Raw genomic sequence first — 26,590 nt, forward strand, 5'->3', positions numbered from 1 at the left:
AGGACCCCTGATTGGGATGCCTGGCACATGGTAGACGCTCAGGAAATGGCAGTGGCTCTTACTGCCTTTGCCAGAGAAGTCACATAAAAGAGCACTGGCTTTCTGGATTTCTTTGCTTGGTGTGAGCTTCGTTGGGAAAACATATTTTCCAGAGTGTGATCCAGCAAGTCGACATCTCTGTGGCTGTTTCTCAGGCCTTGTCTTTGAATCTGGGACTAGCTATGGGCCACAGGATGGTTAGAGAACTCCTCTAACTTGCCCTCTTGCAGTGTACCAGCCTCTTTCCTCCACTGCAGGGCGCCAAAGTACTGCCTCCCATCAGAGTAGAATTTCAGCTTGTCATTTCTCTCCCCATCACGTCCTGATGTCAGAAACCTTACTCAGACCTCGGATTTAATGCTTTTTCACAAATTGCTTTACAGTTCTGGATGTTCATAACTGCCCTTTGGGGATGTTGATCATTTAGAATAGGCTGCTATTGTTTTAGTATGTTTTCTGATGAATATTTTCTCATGATTGCTTCTTATTTTATTTTAGCTACTGATCTACTTCTTGCCTGGAATCCCATTTGTTTGGGATTGGTAGAAGGTGTTATTGGGAAAATTCAGCTTCATTCAGGTATGTTTCTATCAAGTCCTTAAATTTGTCAAATTTAACGTGGCATCCTATGATATTTTCTTCTTTGAGGATGAATGTGGATTCTGTTATGGCTTTGATTCCTTTGCCTTAATTTTAGGTCTGCCCAAAGTAGATAAAGTTCCATGTAAGTTTCATGAAATAAAAATAAAGCTTGAGGGAGGAGGAGGGATAATTTTACAACCCTTTCTTCCTCTTAAAGAAAAAAAAAATTCAATACCTACTATGTCAGGAATTATGCTAGTTGGTAGAACGCAATAGTGAGAAAAAACTGACCTGTTTTCACCCTTGTTGTGGAGCTTACAGTTTGGGAAGACAGATATCGGTCAGTAATCACTGAACTAAATATGAAATTGTCTGGTAATTGTGGTAGGTGCTCTGACAAAACTACACAAACTGCACTGATTTCAAGGGAGAGGGTGGTAGGACTAAGACTGCACGGATAGGCACATGGCAGGCCAGTGGTCAGCTGTCCATCCCGGATGCAGTCAACTCTGGCTAAGGAAGGGCATGGTTCTCTTAGCATGCAGTGTGGCCCTTTTCAGGGCAAACTGATGAAAGGTCTAGGTTATTCACCAGGCCCTTGCTTCAAAGACAGACACTTGTATCTGGGGTTCAGAGGGAATTTTGTTGATGAGAAAAGAGATGTTTTATAGGCAGGTTCCAAAAAGTCCTGAAAAGGACTGACTGAAATATTTTAAGTACTATATTTAAATATCTGTTTTTCCTTTGGCATCAGTTTTAATGAGTTAAAAACTATAGGCAGCTTTACCATAATTACTGTGTAATTGGGAGCCTAGCTACCTCTGTAGTATGCCCTTTTTTACTCTTTTAAAATAAAATTGTTGTGGGGCACCTGGTTGGCTCAGTGGGTAGAGTGTGTGACTCTTGATCTCAGGGTTGTGGGTTCAAGCCCTACATTGGATGTAGAGATTACTTAAAAATAGAATCTTTAAAAAATAAAATAAAATTGTTATGCATTTGGGAGCTAGGTTGCTTTCTCTGTGTTGTAAAGCACCTATTACTGGAGACCATCTAATTTTCCTTTGTTAGATTCTTTGGTTGTTTTTTAAAATTTGTTTTTATCGGGACACCTGGCTGGCTCAGTTGGTAGAGGATGTGACTTGGAGTCATGAGTTTGAGCCCCACGTTGGGTGTAGAGGTCACTTAAAACAATAAAATAAAGTCTTAAATGAATTTTTTATTATGAAATGTATCATAGATACAAAAAGCTATTTATTATAGACGTACAGTATAGGTTGTAAAACATACATATATCTGCCACCCAAATTAAGAAATGAAACATGACCAAGGTCTTTGGATCCCTCACTGTGCCTTTCTCCAAGTGTATCCTGCTTCCTTCCCTTCAAGAGCACCTATTATTTTATTTTTAAGTGGGCTCTACACCCAGCGTGGAGCTGAGATCAAGCCCTGAGCTGAGGTTAAGAGTTGGACGCTTAACCTACTGAGCCACCCAGGTGCTCATAGAGTACCTACTATTTTTAATTTTGTGTTTATTATTCCCTTGATTTTCATTACTGCTTTTATTACATATGTATCCCTAAGTAGTAAGTTGCTAAGGTTTGTATTTGGGGACTTTACTATTAAGCTGTTTGTGGTTTTTTCTACTTCTTTTTTTCCCCGACTTAATTTGATGTTTTTGAGATTTATCCATGTTGATATATGAAGCTTTAGTTTTTTATTTTCACTATTGTATGAATATATCATAAGTTTGTCCTTTTTCCTGTCATTGGGTAATTGTTTAGGGGGTTATTTTTGCTGTTAGAAATAGTACCACGGGGCACCTGGGTGGCTCAGTCAGTTAAGTGTCCAACTTCGGCCCAGGTCATGGTCTCATGGTTCGTGAGTTTGAGCCCCGCATCAAGCTCTGTGCTGACAGGTCAGAGCCTGGAGCCTGTTTTGGATTCTGTATCTCCCTCTCTTTCTGCCCCTCCCCCATTCCCTCTCTCTCTCTCTCTCTCTCTCCCCCCCTCTCTCTCTCTCAAAAATAAATAAACATTAAAAAAAAAAAAGCATTGTTGGATATTCTGTCTTTGGTAGTTTTATAATTCTGTGGTACAAGGAGAAAAGCATTTAGACATTGTATAACCATGCTAAGTATTTTAGTAACATTCTCCTACCTGTCCACATTTACATAAATATATTTTTAATTCATTTATATGCTGACAGGATAATTTCATAGCTGAGTGTTCTGAGCTAAAACTCATTTTCTATTGTTTAAATGAAGCTTATGAAACTTTTGAGTTATTTTTCTTCAGTTTCAGTCACATCCTACAGCAGTGAATAAATCGCTGAAATCAGGAGATCTGGATCCAAGCTTTATTTCTTAGCTTTGAGAAATAGAGGGGGTTACTTAACATCTGTTTTGTTTACCTATTGCTAAGACCCTGGGATTTAATGCCTTAAAACAACAACATAAAATATCACATGATACTATGGATTGACCAAGCAGCTCTTCTGCCCTTTCTCTTCTGTCATCTGGTGTCATTCATGTGACCATGTCCACCCAGGATTTTGCCTGCGGTATCTGTTTTCATTCCAGGGGCATCTCTGCCCGTGTAAATCCTCTCTTACACACAAGGCCTCCCTTAGGTCCTCTCTCTCTCTCTCTCTCTCGGATACCTGGACATTTTTCCAAGGTGGTGGCTGAGTGCCAAGAAGACAAGTGTCAGTATGAGAAGGTTTATCGAGCTTGCTAATATCCCATTGGCCAAAGTAAGTCCCATAGCCAAGTCCAGAGCCAACATTGGAGGAGACTTTACAAAGCTTGTATCCCAGGATGCTGATTCACTGTGGCCACCATGCCCATGAACCTCTGCTTTGTAAGCTGTAAAACAAGATTAAAAATAACTGCCCTCCTTTCTACTCCCCCCCCCCCCCAGTATTGTGAGTCTAAATGAGCTAATATACCTGGAGGTACTTAATAAATTATCACTATTTTATTAAGCCTCTTTTGGTTGCAAAAATAAACCTATCAGCATACAGAAAACGAAGTTTTATTAGAAACTCCAGGGACCAAAACCAAGAAGTGGATGTTTTACAGGATCTGAGACTACATTTTGGGGCAGGTGGTCTCTGAGCACCGCTTTCCTATGTATCTCCTTTATTTTTCTCTTCTTTTGGCTTTCTGTTTCTGTGTATGTAGGACAAAATTTCTGCTCATAAATGATACTCTCAGCCCTCAAGCCCAACAACAGCTCCTGTTCCCTACAACCCCCGGAGATTGCCTATAGCCATCAGGGATTGAGTAGGGAGTCTAGTTCAGACCCCTAGAAAGAGATTCCTATTGGTGCTGTCTGGGCCATGGGCCTCCCCTGGTTCTCAAAGTTCAACTACGCTCCAGAGGTTTACTTCTTTGATCAGAGTAGGAGGCCTTGGACTGGGCAGACGATGCAAAGTTGTCTCATACAAGCAATGAACAGATAGACATTGTTGGTCGATGAGTTCGTGATGCAGTGAAAGTGTGGGCATTTTGGAGGTGGTGAACATGGGCATCTCCTGTGGTCAGCCTCTGTTTATATGCTCTTTCCCTCCTTGCACCGCTTGCCTTTGGACTCAGAACAAGTGGTTGGTAAGCACTGGGGATACCTGTTCTCCAGGATTTTGGAAAAGGGGGAGGTGGAGAAAGAAAATGTAAGAAAGGCAGGGAAAGTAATCTCTGTACTTTTTTTCCCTCCCTCTTGTCACATCCCTTTTGAGGTTTGGCTCTTAAGAGGGGGGAGTGGGGAGGAAGCAAAGGAACATCTTTTCTGGGCCCCCTGCTGCTCTTCCTTCCCTCACCCACCACCCACAAGAGCTAACTGCAGCCACACCCCAGTGTGTCACTCCCCCCCCCCCCCCCCCCCCCCCCCAGTTCCCCACCCTTCTTCCCTCCCTGCCTTCTTCCCTCCCTGCATTCTCTGCCCTGTGATGCCTCATCCCCAGGCCTCCTTGAGGCCCGCTAAAGCTCTAGCTCTGGCCACACCATCAGCTCGGCCGGTTGGAGGTTCGTTCGCTGGATGTACCGGATCTAATGTAATGATTTGAGATGCATGTTCCCCTGGGAGCATCTTCCCTTCTGAGGGTAGAGGATGGGGCCGGGGGGGATAACATGTCTGTACTTAAACTCTTTTTCACTCCTGTTTCCCTCCTACTTATTCTCTGCATTTCAATGCACGAATTTTTGTTCTTGTCTAGTGTGATGGGAACATAAGTTTATTTGAACAGATGTCATTGACAGTCTTAACAGCGGCGTGGGTGAGCCATGCCACTGTTCCTGACTGTCACTGAACTCTGAGCTCTGTGGAATGTCAGCAGGTGTGACTTAGGAACAGTATTAGTTTGTGAGGGCTGCCATAGCAAAGTCCCATAGACTGGGGGGCTTAAAGAACAGAAATGTATTTTCTCCCGATTCTGGAGGCCAGAAGTCCCGAGGTCAAGGTGTTGGCGAGTGGTTTCTTCTGAGGTCTTTGTCCTTGGCTTGTAGATGGCTGTCTTCTCCCTGTGTCTTCACATTGTCTTCACACTGGCCTTTCTCTGTGTGTATCTGTGTCCAAATTTCCTCTTACAAGGGCACCAATCACACTGGATTGGGACCCACCTTAATGACCTCATTTTAACGTAATTACCTCTTTAAGACCCTGTCTCTGAAATAGGGTCACAATATGAGGAAGGCCTCTTTCCCACACGTTTGCGAGCAGGTCCACGTTCAAGTGAGGGTGTAATGTAGGCTCTCTCTGACAACTTGAGTGTGTCTGACTTTGGTTTGATCAGTGGGGTTTACCAATTTGAGGAGCAGAAAATAGGGACATGTAACATGGTAAATAGGTGAGAAAAGCACCAGGAAATATCAACACTTTTTTTTTTTTATCCATTGTAGGGTCTAGGGGGACGTAAGAATGATACTCTTATCACACTTATAATTACACATTAATTTTTTGTGTTCCTTTTTTCTCATGGCCCTCTCTCACCCCATCTCCTAGGATAAGCTCCAGGAAGACAGGAGCTGTTTCTCTTGTGCTCATTGCTGTGTCCTCCCGTGCTGGCCTATAGCCGGGCTACTCATAAATATACAGCAAATACTACTGTAACGAATAATTATGGGGCGCCTACTGCGTGTCATGGTCTGCACTCAGTGCTGCAGATCACAGGGTGAACAAAACTCGAAGCTTCTAGGAGTCTAGGATTGGATCCAGGAGCTAGACATTAATTACCCAGTCACACTGTGTGCTCATTAGACTTCAGCTTCTGGAGAAGAGTGTGGGATGTGGTGAAGCACGTGGCAGAGGGGCCTGACTGGTGGGTGCGGGTCCCGGATGGAAGGCAGCCCTGGGGACTCGATGTCCGAAGCAAGGCCTGAGAAATGAGCGAGGTAATCTGGAAAAGGCTAGGGTAAGGGCAGAGACCGAGAAGAGAGATAGATGGCTCTTGGCAGAGTCAGCAGCTGTGCAAAAAAGATGCATGATTGATCTTTCCACATGATTGATGTTTCCTGTTTTCTGTGCGATGCCGGGGAGATAGTCGTACCTTCGTGGAGATCTCCATGAAGAGGTTGCATGAGGCTGGAGGCTTTAAATGGATCACAAAAGCTCTTTAAATCAAAATCTATTTTGGAAAAAAAAAAATCTATTTTGAAGATAAGATAAGCTCAGGGTAAGAAGTGTCTGAATATAGAAAGAAAAATATATATTCCATGAGATTTTCAGGAATAGCGTGAAAACTGTAAGGAATTTTGATTGAAGTGGCAATAGAGGCTCTTGGTTTAGTAATTAAGCGAATTACTACTCGTAGTATTGAACAGCCAGAGACAAGGTTCACCGCGGTAGCTCTCGTTCATTCAGATTGTGCTGGCCATCTGCTCCTTCTCCACTGTTGACGTGGGGAAGATGTCTCCATCATTAAAATGGTAAAATGTATTATGCATGTGGTTTAAAAAGTGTGATTTTAGTCTGCCGCAGAGACTTGGCTAGGACACTGATGACATGAAATCTTCAACCTACTTTAAAGATGAATGAGTGGAGTGTCACTAGCCTTGCCTCAGTATTTTCCTGAAAAGCCATTGGAAAACCCCAGCTGTCAAGGGCCCTGGAAGGAAGAAAGAGAAGTCTGGCAGAGCCTTGTGGTGCTCTCGGCCTCCACTGGAGGCCTGGTTCTTGGGGCACGCCTTTTAGATATTGCTTCTTATGTTTAAATACCCATGTGATTGTCGGCATCCATTTGCATTGTGAGAAAAGTAGATTGTTTTATTGTCTACTGACAACTCACATTTTTAAAAACGTGTGAAGATTGGGATAATGGTTTTACAACTCCATACATTTATTAAAATCATTGAGTTGTATACTTACAATGGGGGAATTTTATGGTATGTAAATTATATCTCAGTGAAGCCATTTTGGAAGGTAACTTGTGATGTACACTGTTATTCTTATTTTATCTTTTTTTTTTTTTAATTTTTTTTTTTAACGTTTATTTATTTTTGAGACAGAGAGAGACAGAGCATGAACAGGGGAGGGGCAGAGAGAGAGGGAGACACAGAATCTGAAACAGGCTCCAGGCTCTGAGCTGTCAGCACAGAGCCCGACGCAGGGCTTGAACTCACAGACCGTGAGATCATGACCTGAGCCGAAGTCGGATGCTTAACCGACCGAGCCACCCAGGCGCCCCTTATTTTATCTTTTTAAAAATTTTTAATGTTTATTTTTGAGAGGGAGGGAGGGAGGGAAGGGGACTGAGCATGAGTGGAGGAGGGGCAGAGAGGAGGAGACGCAAAATCCGCAGCAGGCTCCAGGCTCTGAGCTGTCAGCACAGAGCCTGATGTGGGCCCTGAACTCACAAACCTCAAGATCGCGACCTGAGCCGAAGTCAGATTCTTAACCGACTGAGCCACCCAGGCGCCTCCTGATTTTATCTTAATTAAAAAAATAAATACCTCTTTTGAGGTAAGTTTTGATGATTTTTTTTTCATGTACTTTTTCAAGTTGCTTTGAAGGAAGCATTCTAAGGAAGTATTATTTGTGACCTAATATTTCTACCAAAGTAGGAATGACTTAAAATGTAATTCAAACATAGTCATCTTATATTCACGTTGTTATTCATGAGGGTCTCAGAATTATTATCTTGGGGGTAAAATTTTCAGTGGTGACTAGGTTCCTGGTTAACCCTTAAAAGATTCTTTAATTGTAGTTTAAGGGACCTATTCTGTGAATGGTTTTGGGTCTGGGAAGCAGGCAGCTACGTGGCAGGAGGTTCCTTTCTCTGGCATCTTCTCACTCTTTTCTGCTTTTCTCCTCTGCCTTTTACTCTCTCCCCAGGTACGTGGGTGCTGAATGGCCCTTACTTCCTCTCTTTGCTCCCTTCAGTCTCTTCCATCACTTTACCCTTCAGAATTTTCCATCCCTTCCCTTGTCCCTGATCTGAGCTCCAGTCTCCTTGGTGCAGATGGTTCCACCACCCTGGCAGGACAAATTGGACACACAAATGTGACCCACAGTTTTGAGCTTTCCCAGTGGTTGTCAGATAAGCAAGCTTCTTGTTTCCGAGCGCATTTCTAATCAGATTTTCATATCTTCGGGCAGGGAGAATCTTTGGAGATGGGCCAGCTTGCCTCTTACGCTATTCCACTACCATTCCATTTTCTTTCTTTTTTTAAGTTTATTTATTTCTTTTGACAGAGCAAGAGAGAGAGTGAAGTAGGGGCAGAGAGGGAGAGAGACAATCCCAAGTGGCTCCACACTGTCCACACAGCCTGATAGGGGGCTTAATCCCATGAGTCGTGACCTGAGCTGAAATCAAGGGTCCGATGTTTAATGACTGAGCCACCCAGGTTCCCCTTCCATTCCATTTTCTAGTTATAAGCCATTTGTTCTTTTTTTTTTTTTTTTTTTTTTTTTAACATTTGTTTATTTTTTAAGAGAGCATGAATAGGGAAGGGGCAGAGAGAGAGTCACAGAATCTGAAGCTGGCTCCAGGCCCTGAGCTGTCAGTACAGAGCCCGACATGGGGCTTGAACTCACCAACCACTAGATCGTGACCCGAGCTGAAGTCTGACATTTAACCGACTGAGCCAGCCAGGTGCCCAGCCATTTGTTCTTAAACTCCAGTCTCTCTCAGTGATTCATATGGCAGTGATATTAAAATTTTTAGCTATGGCAGAAGGAAAGGATTGTTACGTTAAGAGTGACTGTGTGTATGGACCACCTATAAAGGTTCTTTCTATATTTATTTCCCCCTTTAATTCTTTTTGAACTTTTTATCTTATTGAACATTCTGAAGCGATGATAATCAAATTATTGTCAGGCCTAATTGTTTAAGAAAAGAGATTCTTGATAAATACAGTAAGTTGTCATTTACGTAGATGTGGGCCAGTATCAGCCATCCAGAGCAGAAAATGAAAGTTACTGATTGAATTGAGTTGGTCATAAGTTTGTTATAGCCTGTGGGCTTGGGGTCCTCTCTTGGAGGGGCCAGTTGCCTCCAGCCTTGAGGCATGCTTGTGCCCCCTCTCAACCGGTAATTTATCTTCCTGTTGGTAAACCTGCATCATGAGTAGAAATCCCAGTTACACTTCATGTACTTGTTATACCTAATAGTTAGGAAAATATGTAATACATTAAAGTTTTTAATAAACATAGAATACGTCTTTGCATTTTAAGGAAGGTAAGCTATAGTTATGTTGAAAATGTACTTTTATATATAAATTCATTTTGCCCAATGACACTTTATAAGTTTGACTTTTCTAGTTTTCTAAAACTATTACAGACACAAAAGGTTTTATATTTTTATACAGTGTCAGAGATTATTTCATTTTATGGCAGGTCATTATCAGGGACCTAAATTCATCCTAAGCATCATAAGCTGACCTGAATATGTTTCTGATTCCACCATTTGGTATTTTTGAAATGGTGCCTATTAAAAGCGCCTCTTGCCCTAAATGCTCTCTTTGTGAGTCATTGTCAATTTTCTATAAACCCAGACTTGAGGGACCTTTACTAGTCAACAGAGCAGCCAGTCAGGAAACATTGAGGAACTACTATGTATGGAAGATAAACAAATTAATAATTGGCTTTTGAGTTGGTAAGAGAATTAGAAGGCCAATGTCATGTACTCTTAGCTGCTAGGTACCTGACTGAAAGTAACAGTGCTGGTATAGTGCTAGTGTTACTTGCAATTCCACTTACTCGATGTACAGTGCTCCCTAAAATGTATTCAGGGATGTATAGTGATCTGTTTCTATTAAGGGGGAGGGGGAGCATTTCTGTTAATGTAGTTTAAAAAAAATAGAAATGGCTTTAAATATAAAACGTATTAAATATACTATGGATTCATATCTTTAAAATTTTAAATTCATTTATAAATTTGCATAAAACCTACTTTATAGAGTCTTGCTCACATTCATATAAAAGTACTAACTGGCCAATTAATAGCTTATGCAGTGGGTATCAATGAAGTAGGTTTTATGCATACATCCGACTGAATTTGAATTCCTACCAAAGATTTGTATTTAAAAAAAACAAAAACAAAAACCAAAAACAGGATCCTTCAAATTGGAGCATAATTTATCCTGAGATAAGCCATTAAGATATCCCAATTATTAGATTCTCTTATAATGTATAGTGTGTTAATATATGATGGCTCATTTGAAGAGACTTCATACATTCAAAAAAATGAGATCAAGAGAAACTAGTCAGATTCTGTTTCTGACAGCAACAGACTAGCAGTATTTGAAGAGATAATAGCCAAAAATTTTCCAAAACCAATTATGAATACAAGTCACAGCTTTAAGAAGTACTTTGAACCACAAGGGGAAAAGTATAAAGAAAACCACACTTTGGCACCTCAAAATGAAACTGATGAAAACTGAAGACAAAGAAAACACCCTGAAAGCAGACAAAGGAAAAATACACATTAAATTTAAAGGCATGCAGTGAGCCTTGATAGAAACAATGGAAGCCAAAAGACGACAGAAGGATGTCTTCCAAGTGCCTGTCTAGAATTTTGTACCTTCAGAAGTTAAGGAAAATAAAGACATTTGAGACAAACGGAAACTGAGAGAATTTGTCACCAGCAGGATCTGCTAACAAGAAATACTAGAGTTCTTCAGGCAAAAGGTAAATGACTCTAGATGGAGCATGGAGATGTGGGAAGGGATCTCTATCCCTTCTATCTCTGTCTACGGGAGATGTAAATATGTTGGCAAATTTAAAGGAATTTGACTTTATATGGAGTTTAAAATAAGATGGAATTAAAATACACAACAGTAGAAATGATAAGGAATTGAAAGGAATTGGTCCTTTCCCCTGTCCAGAAACTAGTAAAACTAGTGTAAAAAAAAAAGAAAAGAAAAGAAAAAAGGCTTTTGTAGGTCAGGTTCATGTTTTCATCTCCTACAATATCATCACTAACAAAAGAATAAAAGATTGTAAAATGTGAATAAAGGGGGAAATAGAACAGCAATAATTTTAAAAATCCCCCCAAAGGCAAGAAAAGTCCATAGAACAGAGAGGACAAAAAATAAGATGGTAGACTGATTTCTAAATATATCAATAATTACATATGAATGGATTTAAACTCCATTAAAGCCCAAAGCTTTCATACTGGAAGAACAGTCAAATCCATCTACAAGCTGCTCTCAAGGCAAGTACCTTAGGTATGTGTATACAGAATGGTTGAAAGTAAAAGGGTAGAAAAAATCGTGCAAATGCCAACCTCCTGAAAACTGATGTGCAGTATACTAATATCAAAGCACACTTTAAAAAAATTTTTTTAATGTTTATTTTTGAGAGAGAGACAGAGTGAGAGCAGGAGGGGTGCAGAGAGAGAGGGAGACACAGAATTCGAAGCAGGCTCCAGGCTCTGAGCTGTCAGCACAGAGCCCGACGCGGGGCTCGAACCCACAAACTGTGAGATCATGACCTGAGCCAAAGTCGGACGCTTAACCGACTGAACCACTCAGGTGCCCCTAATATCAAAGCACACTTTAAGGCAAGAAGCATAGAATGATATACATTTCGATAATAACATAAGATTTAAGTCACCAGAAAGGTATAACAATTTTAAATTGGTATGCACGTAAACATAACTTCAAAAGCTATAAAGAGCAGTGAGTCATTTAACTTAAGTTGGTTCAGACTGTCAATTTGAAATGACAGAGAATCATGTAAGTATTCTTGATATCAGTTTGATACAGAAGAAAGAAAAGGTGAGCCAACTCTAATCTCCTTTCCTAATTCTCGTTTTCCTTCTTCACCAGTGTGTCTCCATCTTCCAATATATGTTGTGGGAACGCAGACCCCTCCCTGAGATACCATCTGTAGAAGCCCTTCAAGAACTTAAATATTTGTATTCGAATATTCTATGACAAATAACTTAGGAGTATATAATACCCATCTGTCTTTGGGTTAGTTTTTATTTGCATGTGGGTGTAGTCATGGACTCTGCTGTGCTGGGCCCTCCATTTACACCACAAGACTGTGTTCAGACAGCTTGTGCTCATTGCTTCGCATTTCCCACCTTCTCCTCTGAGAAGTGGACCCAGGAGAGGTGCAGGGTTGCTTTGTCCTCAGGAATATAGTCTACTCTTTGCGAGCAAGCTAAAGGAGGTAAATGTGTGAGAGTCAACAGCAGGCTTCTCTTCTTATTTTTGCCTTTGGTCATAACGAATGGTTGGAGAGAGATACAGAGAAAGTAGAAAGTGTCCAAAAGAGCAGTGAAAACAGAACCTCCAAAACAAACTATGGTTGTATGCTACGAAAAAACAACTATGGTTGTATGCTAAGTAAGTAAGTAAGTAAATAAATAAATAAGCAAATAAAGTCTTAAAAATTCCTACCCTACTGAACCAGTTCAAATTAGAACCAGTCTTTGGAAAAGGTGAGCCAGAAGAAAAGGAAATAGGAAAAGCAAAATCTTTTTCACACAAATATTTCATTCACTTCAATTGTCTGGCACATATGAATATGTACTGCATGTGCATTGCTTTCAGGAGTTCTTTTAGTTGAATCTCACTTAAGCCATTTACCAGATGAACCAACTCCCGCCACTGCCTCTCTGTAAAGCCTGTTGGTGGATATGCTGGATGCGCTGAAGGCTGAAAGCTGCTGGCTGGTAGGGGACTGTGCAGGAAGCTCGCTCTCTCCTGGTGGATCATGGATGGTGCTTGTTCCCAAACCTGTTTATATCTGTTAAACTCGTTATTGTAATTATGTGATTAAATATTAAGCCCATCAACTCTAAGTGCAAAAGGAAGACTAATGGTTTCTAGGAAAGCTGAACTGAATACTCTGGAAAGACTTCGATAAAGCTGTGCTGCGCTATAAAGAAAAAGAATAAGGGGGGTCTGGGTGGCTCAGTTGGTTAAGCGTCCGACTTCAGCTCAGGTCATGATCTCATGTTCATGAGTTCGAGCCCCACGTTGGGCTCTGTGCTGACAGCTCGGAGCCTGGAGCCTGCTCTGGATCCTGTGTCCCCCTCTCTCTCTCTGCCCCTCTCCTTCTTGCACTCTGTCTCTCTCGCTCTCTCAAAAATAAACATTAAAAATTTTTTAAAAAAAGAAAGAAAAAGAATAAATAGCAACACTGAATACCCATCAGTAGCTCATTCTCAAAGAAAAATTCTAGGTAAATCAATATACATTTGAATGTTTCATATGAAAACTAAAATTAAGGGGCTCCTGGGTGGCTCGGTTGGTTGAGTGTCTGACTCTTAATTTTGGCTAGGTCATGATCTCGTGGTTTGTGGGATCGAGCCCCTCACTAGGCTCTGCACTGGCAGCGTGGAGCTTGCTTGGGATTCTCTCTCTCCCCCTTCCCCCTTGCATGCAGGTGTGTGCTCACACATGCGCTCTCTCAAAATAAACATTAAAAAAATAGTCTTTTTTTATATGTCATCTTTAAGCTTTCAAGTAAGATTAAAAGGACTAATGCCAGGGGTGCCTGGGTGGCTCAGTCGGTTGAGCATCTGACTTTGGCTCAGGTCATGATCATGAGTTCAAGCCCTGTGTCGAGCTCTGTGCTGACAGCTCAGAGCCTGGAGCCTGCTTCAGATTCTGTGTCTCCCTCTCTCTCTCTGCCCCTCCCCCCGCTCATGCTCTGTCTGTCTCTCTCAAAAATAAACATTCAAAAAAAAATTTTTTTTTTAAATAAAAAATCAGTAAAAGGACTAGTGCCAAGCATAGTAACCAATTGTTCTCCTGAAGTGGGGTTTGGATTTGATATAAAGAATATCTGTGGAAGGGGGAATAATGATCAAAAGGAAGTTTAGTTTTATCTGTTAACATTTACATTTTTTTTAATGTTTTGAAGGAGAGAGAGAGAGAGAGAGAGCAGGGGAGGGGCAGAGAGAGAAGGAGACACAGAATCCAAAGCAGGCTCCGGGCTTTGTGCTTGAACTCAGGAACTGTGAGATCATGACCTGAGCCTAAGTCGGACACTTAACTGACCGAGCCACCCAGGCGCCCCAACATTTACATTTTTAAGCAAATGAATGTGTTTATATATTCTTCATAAAATTAACATTAACAAAAAAGGATTGCTGGCCACTCATCGTTGGACCACACGCTTATCATTATGTTGGTAGGATGGATACCATGTCGAGAAACATGTAGATGGAATACTTCCCAGAGGTGAGGTCATGAGTGTCTGTAAAAACATTTTCTGAAATTGGATAAAAAAAATTTTTTGATGAAAATCTTTATTCCACAATTGTTTTTACCCTTTTAAGTGAGTCAATTACTGTATAGAGCAAACAACTGAATCTTTTCCAGTACTATTGTTTTAGCTTGCCCTACTGGTCATCCTTTTCAAGATAATTATTTCCTAATCCATTTTCTTATCTTGCTGGGGAAGTCAGAGTTCCTTGTCTGTCTCTTCCTGGAGGAGCCAGGGTTACAAAACTGACTATTTCTCCCATTGTAATATGTTAAAAAAAGGTGAAAGAGTATCTTTACGCCGAAGTTACCTTTGACTTGGTTGCACTGCACGTCCACATCTCAATGTGGCAGCTTTCATTGAGCCACGCTTGTTTTTCCTGGTGGATGATGATATAAATTAATATCATTGGTGCTTTTAAAAATTTAATTATAGAATTTTGCCTGATGCATACTGGGACTGCCAAACACTAGTGACTGGATGCTTCTACATTTTTCTTAAACTGTAAAACATATTTTTGGATCATTTAACCCTGTTCCTAACATGTTCATTCTTGCCAGACTTTCAGGCTCACAGGGTTGTTATGTGCGGTGTCACCTAAAGCAAAATAATTATAGAAATGGAGTTTATTATTTTCCATGAGGTTTTTGTTTGTTTTGTTTTCTAGAGTCAGTGATTTTGTCTGGAGATAGCTCTGTGTCCAATTCAAAATTTTCATTTTCTTTCCATTGTGATAATTTTAATTGTTTTGTTTTTTCAACACTAGTGAAAACTGGTAGCTGTTTGGAGTGATGTTGATGTAATTCAAGAATTAATGGGCTGTCCTAGTTTTACCTTTGTCTTGGGCAGAAAATACACTTTTTGGTTTTTTATTCTGCTTTGCTAGGTAAGACTCCTAACAAGTTCTTTTCTCTTTTTTAGAAGGAACTTTCAAAAGAAATTGAGGAGCTGCCTGGGTGGCTCAGTCAGTTAAGCATCCTACTCTTGATTTTGTCTCAGGTGATCATCTCATGTCTCATGATTTTGAGCCCTGCACTGGGCTCTGTGCTGACAGCATGGAGCCTCCTTGGGATTTTCTCTCTCCCTCTCTGTCTCCGTCCCTCCCCTGCTCACTCTCTCTCCCTCTCCCTCTCAAAATATTAAAAAAGTTTTTTTAAATAAGAAAGTAAAAAAAAAAAAATTGAGATGTAATCCACATGCCGTAAAATTCACCCCTTTGAAAATGTACAATTCAGTGGTTTTTAATACATTCTCAGAGTTGTACAATCATCACCACTAATTCCAAAATATTTTCATCATCCCAATTTCCTTAGATTATAACTAGTAGAAATCTATTCCCCTATTAATTTTACTTTCCATGTTTTCTTTTAATTTTTATTAGTTTTTTTAGGCTTATTTATTTCTTTTGAGAGAGAGACAGCATGAGCAGGGGAGGGGTAAAGAGAGGGAGAGAGAGAATCCCAAGTGGGCTCAGCATGGAACCCGATGCAGGGCTTGATCTCAAGAACCGTGAGATCATGACCTGACTGGAAATCAAGAGTCTGACACCTAATCTACTGAGCCACTCAGGCACCCCTCATGTTTTCTTTTTGATGCAGTTTGTAGATTGGTTGGAAGTTAGCTATAAAAAAGCCTTTTTTAAATCCATGGTTCGCACACTTCCAGCTGCTAAGTTATTTCAAAGCCGATTCCAGATGCCCTGTTTATCCACCAATGCTTCAGTATGTGTTTCAGCACCGTTTAATGACCTACACACTCTCCCCCGCTTTATCATCATGTACCAGGTGTTCATATCCTACGGGTCTGTGTCTGTCTGCTCTGTTCTCTTCCAGTGTTCATTTGGCCATTCCTATACCACTACCCCATCGTTTTATTTACCTGCTTTAGAGTACGTTTTGCTATCTGGTAAACGTTAGCTCTTAGTAACAGTAACATGAATCATAAAGATTATTTAATCCTCGTAGCTATTCTCTGTAGCAGGCAGTTTTATCCCACTGTACAAATAAGAAAACCAGGAAGTCAGCTAAGTATTGTGCTGCTAGGTACCCGATAAATAAGTGGTGAGCTAAAATTCAAGTCTGAGTTCTGACCTCAAAGTCCAGCCCACTATAGATGTTCTCTGTTGTTTGATCGCTTACATTATACTTTTTCAGATTTAATCTTCATTATAACTCCCCAAACATATTGAACTTCAGTCCATAATATATATATTTTTAAAGAACACCTTTTTTCATATTTTTTTTTCTGTAGAACTAGCTAACTAAACTCTAAAAGTATGCATATTTTATTTTAAAATGTGTTTGGGTTTGGAAGTTGTATTTCAGTATTGGCAGGATCAGTATTTTTATGAAAGAAAAAAATGATGCGTTTTGGTTTCCCAAGTGAGTTTATGCATGGAGCAAAACCTCTGTTCGAAGGTTAATATTTTTATATGTTGGCACTATGCCATAAGGTGGTTTATTGGAAAGATATTTATTACATTTGATTATGCATATTGTGTTTTTCATTGCTGTTATTTATTAAAACCATAATTTGCAGTGTTAATATGAAATGTATCCAAAGTCAACTCCAGCTAGAAGGCATAAGCTAGGGAAAGGACTTCCTAGTGTTGGCTGCCTGGTCAACTGCCAGCACGCTAACAGAAATTATTCCTGTGAGGTTAGGAATCCTATAGTAAGGATTTTGTTTTATTCAACAAAATACTGTATTGACATTCAACGGTATATTGTTTGTTGCTAACTCCTACCTTTCTGAAGAACAAGTGTTACGTGCTTTATTTATTATGTGTTAGGTTTATTATATGATAGGTGCTTGATAACTTTGATCCATGCCTAAAATACTCCGTAGCCCGTGGTAGGTCCCTGCTTAATGTTTAATGATAATGAATAATGAAATGGCCTGTAAAAGCCTTGAAACTTTGGAGTAAATTTCCATCCTACTTCATAAAGAATTATGAAACTCTTCCAAACTCTTGCATCTATGAGATGCCTTAAGCACATTTTCAAAGCACAGTCCCTAGAATGTGAGTTGATTGATATTTGGGGGAAATTGAAATACTATATATCTCTTTTTTTTTTTTTTTAATTTTTTTTTTAACGTTTTATTTATTTTTGAGACCGAGAGAGACAGAGCATGAACGGGGGAGGGGCAGAGAGAGAGGGAGACACAGAATCGGAAGCAGGCTCCAGGCTCTGAGCCATCAGCCCAGAGCCCGACGCGGGGTTCGAACTCACGGACCGCGAGATCGTAACCTGAGCTGAAGTCGGCCGCTTAACCGACTGAGCCACCCAGGCGCCCCAAAATACTATATATCTCTTTTAAGAACATTTTTTATATGGTGAATATATATCCATCATGTTGCTTTTCCACAAGAAATTACTGAAACACTATTTTGATTATTTTTATTTTTGGTGCTAATTAGGGAGTACTTTTTTTAAGGGTGTCTGTAACCTCATGAACTGAAAAATAGCATTTGCATGCCGTCTTTTCTAGACCATTTCTCACTTAATTAAAAATCTTTAAAAAAAATAAATAAAAATCTTGTGAGAAATAAAAAATTTGGATTGGAAAGATCATTGTTGGGCCCTTGGGTGTTTTCTTTCCTTCTTTCTTGTACTTAAAGATTTCTTTAGTTTGTTTTACCATCTCCCTCCCCTCTCACCCCACCCGTTAGTCTCAGTATATTATTTGCTTGGTCCTAGTGTGCGCATAAAGTGGTTTTGGAATCGCTAACTCACGCCCTTCCAACAAATTCACTAACCAGAGTACAGTATTATATGTAGTTCTTTTTGTCTTTATCCTTAAAAAATAATGTTTTCCAGAGTTATTTAGGTGAGTTTTTTCTAACCATGTGGTTACATTTTCCATTTGTATTAGAGTTAAGTTGCTGTTTGCATTTAGTTTTTAGTCTTGCCCCCACTCCCCATTCTGGTTGAAAGCAACTATTTCCTTATTTTTGAGGAGATGTGAAATATCACCGTAGTCCTAAGAGTCAGAACTATACAAAAGGGTATACTCAGAGAACTGTCATTTCCCCTGATCCCTTTCATCTCCCCCATTTCCCCCCTTTGGCATCATATTTCTGCCTACTATTCTCTGTAGGTAACCAGTCTCATTAATTTCTAATTTCTCTTTTATTTTTGTGTGTAACTCAGCAGTGTGTGTGTTTTTTCTCATATCTTCCATAAAAGGTGGCACACTCTAGATACTCTTTTGTACTTTGATTTGATAATAAATCATCTATGACTTCATTATATCCTTGTTCTATAAGTATCTCCAGTTTATCCATGTAATATATCCAGGAATCGTTTCTTGTCAGTTCCTAGAACATGCCTAATGTCTTTTCTACAGCTTCATAGTATTCCACTGAGAGATGTGTCCCAGTTTATTCAACCACTGTCCTATGTCTGGACAGCTAAATTGTTTCTAGTATTTTGCAATTACAAACCGCTGCAACGAATAGACTTGAGTTTACCTCCTTTTGGGCTGGCTGCATATCTTTGGGTGAACTCACAAGAGTGGGATTGCTAGGTTTAAGGTAGGTGCATATGTTTTATTGTTAGCTATCACTAAATTTCCCTCCAGAAAAGTTTTGCCTGTTTGTATCAGCACTGTATGATGGTGCCTGTGTCCCCACAGCCTTGCCAGTGAATGTGCTGTCATACCTTTTATTTTCCCCAATCCGATAGGTAAACGTGGCATCACTACATTTTAATTTACATCTCTCTAATTATGAGTGAGGCGGAACATCTTTTCCCATATTCAGGGCCATTTTTATATCTTTGTCGTGTGCTTTACTTTGAAGGGTTATATTTAATGTATATTGTGTTGTTAGATTATTCGTCTTCAGCTTGCTAGCATAGTAGCATTTTACAGATACCAGACGTTAGTGTGACTTTTTCTCTTTCAGATCTTCCATGGTGGCTTATTTTAATTCGGCAGAAAGCGTTGGTGGGCAAACTTCCAGGAGACCATGAGGTCTGTAAAGTTACCAAAATTGCCGTGCTGTCGCTTTCTGAAATGGAGCCTCAGGATCTTGAGTTAGAGGTAAGGTGGAAGTCTCAGGAAATTTTATGGAAGCTTGATGTAAATAGGATTTGGTTTAATAGTCCAAAATCGTAATTTTAGAACTGGATAATATTTTTAAAAGTAACTTAATCCTGTGGTTTTCAAACTTCGCTTCAGTAGTGGAAACTTTCAAAATCTGTGAAATCCAGTGTATAAAATGCATAAAGGCAGAGGTGGTGATACAGGGGAGGGGATCCTTGGGACCCTGCCCACCTGGCCTCTACTGGAAAGCCATTTTCTGCTTCCAGGGAACCCAGAACTCTGCACAGTACAGTTTAAAAACTCCTGATTTGGGAGAGAGTGGAGTTAGTCAAGAAGGTGATGAGATTTAATTTGTTCTATATCCTTTTTTATCTGTATTTCTTGAAATTTTTTTAAACATATATTTGTTTTTGTAATTAAAAAAAAAATTTTTTTTTCTTAAAGAAAGAAACCACTGATCTAGTGCAATCTTCTAATTTTTCAAAAGGAAACCAAGCCTACAATAGAGGGACTTAAGGCCAAAATAATGAGATTTCCCAGGGCCAGTATTTTTTTTTTTTTTTTTTTTCACCAACTGTACCACCAGTAGGTAGAAGTAGCCCACGAAAGCGTTTGTATCATGTTTGCAGTTGGTGCAGGGATGTGGCCTCTAGGGATGTCCTCACTCTGCCCTGGTCCTGGGGTGTCCTCATCACTATGTGATATGTGAGGCCCTGAAGGTTGAGTGGCTTATCCTATCTGATGCCTCAATGCACCCTATAAGGTGAGCACTGTTGGATCCACACTATACAGATGAAGGAAGGAGACTGGGCAAGAGTTAAGTCACAGCTGGCACATCATGGGGACTGGGCCTGGACTCAGGCCATCTGGTCCTGTATCACTCTGCTGAGCTGCCTCTGTAGTACCTAAACAGCAGGTAACAGGTACCAGAGCACCCACTATCCCACAGTTCAATACATGTTTTTCTGGGCTGGTCTCCTGGGGAGGAAATTTGGGGACAGGGTTAAATTGTTTAGAAAAATAAGTAAAAATACGGTTATTTTTATGTTTCAGATTGTACTGGAAGTTTGACAATCTAATTTTTAGAAACCAGCATTAAATTGAATTTAAGAGGACCCTGATATTTTATTTATTATGGGAATCAAAAAAGATTAGAGTATTTCTTACTCCCCTTTATTGTTCCAGTGCTAGAACATTAATCATTATTGCTGATCTAGAGACAAATAACTTAGGTAGCAGTTAAGCCTATTAAAAGCAGGTCTTGGCAGTTTTTGTTTGCATTTTATCGTAGGAAAGGGCAGCCAGACTAGCAAAAACTCAGTTAGTTTACTAAACCAATAAATGTGTCATCAGTGTCTTTGGATGGCTTTGCTGACAAATTGGAAGATCAGCATGACTTTTCTGTCACCAACCTTTGCCTTGAGGGGGAGCACTCGCGTTCTGGTTTAAGCACTAAGCTAGGGACCCTGGTAGTTAGATTTAGAGTAGGGGACAGCTTGTCTGGCACTTTATCCACCTGTCAGTCATTGGTCTGCACATTTGCACTCCCCACTCTGGGAAATGTACAGTCACTCCTCATCCAGAGAAGCCTGGGACCCTTGTTGGATTTTTCAGGGAAGTTTTCTGACACCCTTTTGCTCCCTAATCTGTAATATTCTTGATATTCGTAGCTGGCTATTGTAAAAATGGTTGGGGGGGGGCAAGCAAATGACATTTATGTGGAATTTTTAAACACAGAAATGTGAATATTATGAAAACTTTGAGATTTTCATTCTTCACATTTTCCCTTTTTTCTCTCTTGATATTCTCAAGTAAAACAGATTATCTTTAAATAAAATGAAAATGAGATTTACCCCCAACATTAGAGAGTTGAATGTTTTTACAGCACTATTGGACCATATTAACTATAGCACTTATGGGCATTAAGGGTGTGGTCCATGTTAAGAGCTGAAAATATGTAATGATCCCTGTTAATTGGGGGTAAACATGACATAGGGAAAATATTTCCAGATCTTATTTTCATGAGTAGTTTGGCACACCTTTCTCTGAGGAGATTATCATTTTAGAAATTTGCACTTAAGCCTTTCCCCCTTTTTTTGGAGAGCTTTTCAACAGTGAAAAACAGGAGGAAAGGGCAAAGAACAGCTATTTTGGAAATCATGAATTGCTTGCTTATTTTCCAACACGTTAATTTAAATCTTTGGAATCTTTATTCCAATTGCCATATAAATCCATTTAAAGGGAGCTTTTAGAAGCTTAGCAATCATTGTTATTTGTTTTGATTTCATAGTAAATTGTATGTAATGAGGAGAAGGGAAAAAAGCCCACTACTTAGAAATAATCATTGTCCATATTTTAGTGAGTCTTAATGGTTATTTCCATTTCCCCAAGCTTTTGAAGGAACAACATTACTTTGAAATTTTTAGACTAGTTTTCGGTTTTTTGCATTTTTACATATTTTTTTCCTACTTAACTCTGTTATTTTTCATAAACATACATATTTTTAAAACCAATTCTTATGTTTCTTTCTACCTCTTTCTAATTTGGATGTCTGTGTATTGCTTTCAGTGCCCTCGTCCTTCCCAGCAGGGCCCTCGGACTCTTTCGTGCGGTCACTTCTCAGACTTGCTGGGGCCTCGTCTGTGTTCTGTAATTAGAGCAGAAGCAGTCTTATTCCAGACTCTGGAATTTAATAGATTTTCTAGTTTTCTGCCTTGGTTGCCTTTTCACCTCAAGTATTAGGCTTGTTTGCCAATTAAAAAAAAAAAAATTCACGTACTATACAGTTCACCCATTTACAGCATATAATTCAGTGGCTTTCAATATATTCAGAATTTTGTGACCGTTACCACAATCGACGTTAGAACATATTCATTATGTATGTTCTCCATGAAGAAACCCTGTGCTCATTAGCAGTCACTCCTCATTTTTCTCCAAACCCCAGCTCCCTCAGTCCTAGACAACCACTGATCTACTGTCTAAATTTGCCTATTCTGAACATTTCTTTTAAATAGAATCATATGATATTTGGCCTTTTGTTTTTGTTTTTTAATATTATTTTTAAAATACTTCTTAATGTTTATTTATTTATTTTGAAGGAGTGGGGAGGGACATAAAGAGCGAGAGAGAGAATTCCAGGCAGGCTCTTTGTTGTCAGCGCAGAGCCTGATGTAGGGCTCGATCTCACGAACTGTGAGATCATGACCTGAGCTGAAATCAAGAGTCCGACGCTTAACCAACTGAGCCACCCAGGAGCCCCTATATGTGGCCTTTTGTGACTGGCTTCTTTTTACTTAGTGCAATGTTTTCAAGGTGCATAACCATTGTTCGTATATCTCAGTACTTAATTCCTTTTCATTCCACTGTGTGGATATATCACATTTATCCATTCACCAGTTGATGGATATTTGGGTTGCTTTCACCGTTTGGCTGTTAGGAATAGTTCTGTGAACATTTGTGCACAAGTTTTTGGTGGACACTTGTTTTCGTTTCTCTTGGGCATGGCCTAGGACTGGAATTGCTGGGTCATACGGTAACTCTGTGTTCAACCTTTTGAGGAAGCACCAGACTGTTGTTCAGAGCAGTATGCCATTTTAAAACATCTATCCAAGAGCGTGAAGAATCTGTGGGGTTCAGTAGATAACATCGATGTTCTTGCTTTTGAAAAAACATCCTTTAAAGTTTTATAGCCTTCTGTCCCATGTCTGCATATCTTATTTGCTGTATCTCATTGCCTTAATAGATAACTGCAACATTTTCCATATTTGGTTTCCCTTTAGACATCTTTAAAATTTTAGCTCCAGATGGACACAGATACCAACTTTGAAAGTAAACTCATTCATTTTCCTTTTCTTAAATAGCAGCATCAACATCAGCCCTTAATCTTGGTTGTGAGACGTAAGTTGCTAGAGTAAGACAAGAAGTGGTGGAGCACCCTGGGGCCTCTGGTGGTGGTTTTCTTTTTGAGATCGTGCGGATCAAAGCTGTGATGAGGGCCTAAGCACATACTGCGCACAACTGGCCGGGCCTCTGGAAAAGGGAAGGTGATCCCACTGTCAATGCTGAATGTTGTAATCCCAAGAGCTCTGTCTAAACAAAGCCTCTTAGGACTGGACAGGATCCCGAGAGGTTATTTTCTCTAACCTTGTTTTTCAGAAGGACTAAATTTAACCCTTTTAGGATCAAGGAATGCACAGTTGTGATGAGCACCAGGTGGTGATAATAAAAACTTATAAATGGTAGCCTGCATTTAAAAAAAATAAATGTAACCCTTTAAAAAAAAAATGTAGCCCTTTTAAAAACAATAGTGGTCTATACTTTTCTAACGGTAACTATGTGGAAGATTCTAAAATATTTATGGAATTGTTAAAGTAAATTTAAATCTCTATTTTTATTTTTTTAAGTTTATTTTGAGAGAGCAAGCGAGCACGAGCCAGGGAGGGGCAGAGAGAGAGAGAGGGAGAGAATCCCAAGCAGGCTCCGTGCTGTCAGTGTGGAGCCTGACGCAGGGCTCCATCCCACGAACCGTGAGACCATGATCTGAGCTGAAATCTGGAGTTGGATGCCTAACTGACTAAGACACCCAGGTGCCCCTAAATCTCTATTTAGAAAAATTGGTTTTAAGAGACAGAAATCGACCTCCAGGTAAGATGGTATCCTGCGTTTGTGCTTTGCTATACAGATCACAATCCTTATCTGAAAACTTTGGGGTCATATTTGTCTTAGAATTCAGGATTTTGAGAGTTTTCAAAAGGCTATTCCATGCATTCCATACATATCCAGTGAGTCTGGGGCATTACCCCATAATATAATACATTAATATTTCCTAAAGAATCATACGAATATTCATACTAGGATGACTTTCAATAGCCTTCTATCAGTTCAGGGCATATTTGGCAATTAAATGAGTTTGTAACAAACTTAAAAAAATTAACTTGCAGGTTTCATTGATTTTTTTTTTTTTTTAATTTTTTTTATTTTGGAGTTGTGGATAATGAAGTTAAGGGATATTGGGATTAGGCTCTATTCCAAGCCCAGGAAGGGGATAGGTTTTTTTTGTTTTTTTTTTAAAAAAAAGAAAGAAAAAGGAAAACAAAGACATGGCCAGGCCTAGAGAGGAGAAGCATCTTCATGGACCATAAATGGACGTTAGGTCGAACTGAGGCTATAGGCCTCCTTGGTTCTGGGTCCAGAATCAGGCAGTGGGAGGTGGAGATTTGGCATCTGCACAGTAAAGGGAACTAAAAGGACTACAGGAGAGATGGGGGCCTGGAACCGTGCTCAGTGCTGGAGCCCAACTTGCTACCTTGTGAGAGGAGGCCTGTTAGGTCGTCTGCTCTATGTGGGATAATTATGTATAAAGAATTCTCCTGTTTAGCCAGTAGCCCCTGCCTTGAGAAATACTGATCTGGGCAAAAGGTATGGATCTGAATTAACATAATGGCAATCAGCATGAAGTAGCTGGGATCCATAGGAGAGACGCTAGGGAAGAATAATGGAAGATGGCCACCCAGGGGTCCATCTCTTGTGTAAGGGATCCAGTAGATAGTGTAGTCAATGACCTACGGCAACCAGAGGAAGAACAAGATTTGGGAAACAAACTTTGATCAGTTTTGGAAATGCTGAATTTGAGGGACTAGGGTGTCAGTAGCTGGGAGAAGTTATATTTTTGGGTCATGAACTCAGCACAAGAGTGGCATTAGAAATGTGTAGTTAAACATAGCAGTAGTTCAAATGAGGAGAGAGGATGACATTTTCTAGAATTCGTGAAGAAGGGGAAGAGAGCTAAGGGCAGAATGTTGGGACATACCACCATCTTTAGGGACAGAAAGAGATGCCAACAAAGAAGACTAAGCAGGAGAAGTTAGAGGGGGGGGAAGAGCCCAGAGTCGTGGGAACCAGAGGAAGAGATCACAGGGGTGAGTGTTAGCGTCATGTTCTTAGAGATAAAGTTTGTCCTCTCCGTACTTGGGGAGGCCCTTATTTTACTCTGCCTGAGCAGTCCCATTGGGCTTTTACTCTCTGACCCATGCCTATCAGACCACAGTCCTCACAATTCAAGTGACCATGACACCATTTTTACCCTGCTACCTCAGAGGAGATTCTAGGGTTAAGGAATGGATTAAAAGATACATGTTCTGGTAAATTCTAACAGTGTTAAAAGATGGTAGCAAAGGGGCTCTTAGAGGCTAGAACAGATAAGAGAGGAGGAAATGAAGGAAAGGTCCTGGTCCTAGAAGGGACACAGCAGGAAACTAGCCTTGCAGAGGAGAGGGTCTCCGCTCCTTCTGAGAGTGAGGAATGTGTGGGTGCAGACACGGTCTGACTTTAGAGTAGTTGGGTCTTACGCATCTGCTTTCTACTTTCCTGGGAGAAATTTTGCTGGCTTGAGTACTGTTAGGGAATAACTATGTCTGACAAATGCCTAATACCCTGTTTTGGAAATAAAAATCGTGATAGTCCCTAACTAGGTTTGGGCACGTTTTCAATTTTTTTGAGAGTGTTATTAATATGACTAGATAATTACTAACATTCTGTATAAAAATTGCTAACCAACAGTTGCTCAGTGTTGCAAGTGGAGGAGGCAGCAGGGGTCTAACGGGAGAGCCTCTTTTTAAGACTGGTTCTCTGCTACCCCAGTGATTCTGCACCAGTGCAGGTGGGGGCGCTGGGGGTGAGGTATATTCTTGGAATAAGGGCAGTGACAGTTTTCCTGGGACTACTTCGATGCCTGCCCCGTGTATGAACCTGGAGTTTACCATTTATATTTTAGCATCAGCGCTCATTCAGTCACGTAACAAATATTGTGACCTCCTGTGCCGGGGACTGTGTGGCACTAGAGATACAGGAGGCAAAAAACCAAACACCTCTGCCATTATGAGCTTCCGTTACAGATAGTAAACGTCAGCATAATGATTATTATGCAGTATGTTGAGAAGTAATAAATGCTATAGGAAATAAAAGTCGGGCACAGGAAGGGCGGTGGGCGGGGTGCTCAGGAGTGGAGATTGTGGTGAGAGGTCTGGGGAGAAGGGTGTTGGGCAGAGAGGACAGCTAGAATGGAATCCCGAGGCGGAAGCATTCCTGACGTGTTGAGGAGCAAGAAGGCCAGTGTGGATGGAGTGGAGTAAACAAGGGGAGGAAAGTGGGAGGTGAAGGCGGTGGAGGGAAGGTTAAGAGTCTAGTTTTGGACACGTTGAATTTCAGATGCCCGGTGGCAATTCAGAAGGGAATGTTGGGATTTGAGAGTCTAGAATCTGGGG

General features: G+C 40.3%; 1 protein-coding gene across 3 annotated transcripts in view; it reads left to right on the plus strand.

The window, feature by feature from the left end:
* The window catches only part of INPP5F (inositol polyphosphate-5-phosphatase F), an 89,204-nt gene that overhangs the window by 20,493 nt on the left and 42,121 nt on the right, over window positions 1-26,590 (plus strand). For all 3 annotated transcript variants that reach the window (XR_006208926.1, XM_042959772.1, XM_042959771.1), the window contains exons 2-3: window positions 538-618; window positions 19,189-19,325. Coding sequence is in view for 2 of the 3 variants with exons in the window: in XM_042959772.1 (XP_042815706.1) it covers window positions 538-618; window positions 19,189-19,325 (218 nt within the window). In the remaining variant the exon portion in view is untranslated. The remainder of the gene's footprint in view (window positions 1-537; window positions 619-19,188; window positions 19,326-26,590) is intronic.

This window comes from Panthera tigris, chromosome D2, assembly GCF_018350195.1.
Source record: "Panthera tigris isolate Pti1 chromosome D2, P.tigris_Pti1_mat1.1, whole genome shotgun sequence".
NCBI classification, from domain to species: domain Eukaryota; kingdom Metazoa; phylum Chordata; class Mammalia; order Carnivora; family Felidae; genus Panthera; species Panthera tigris.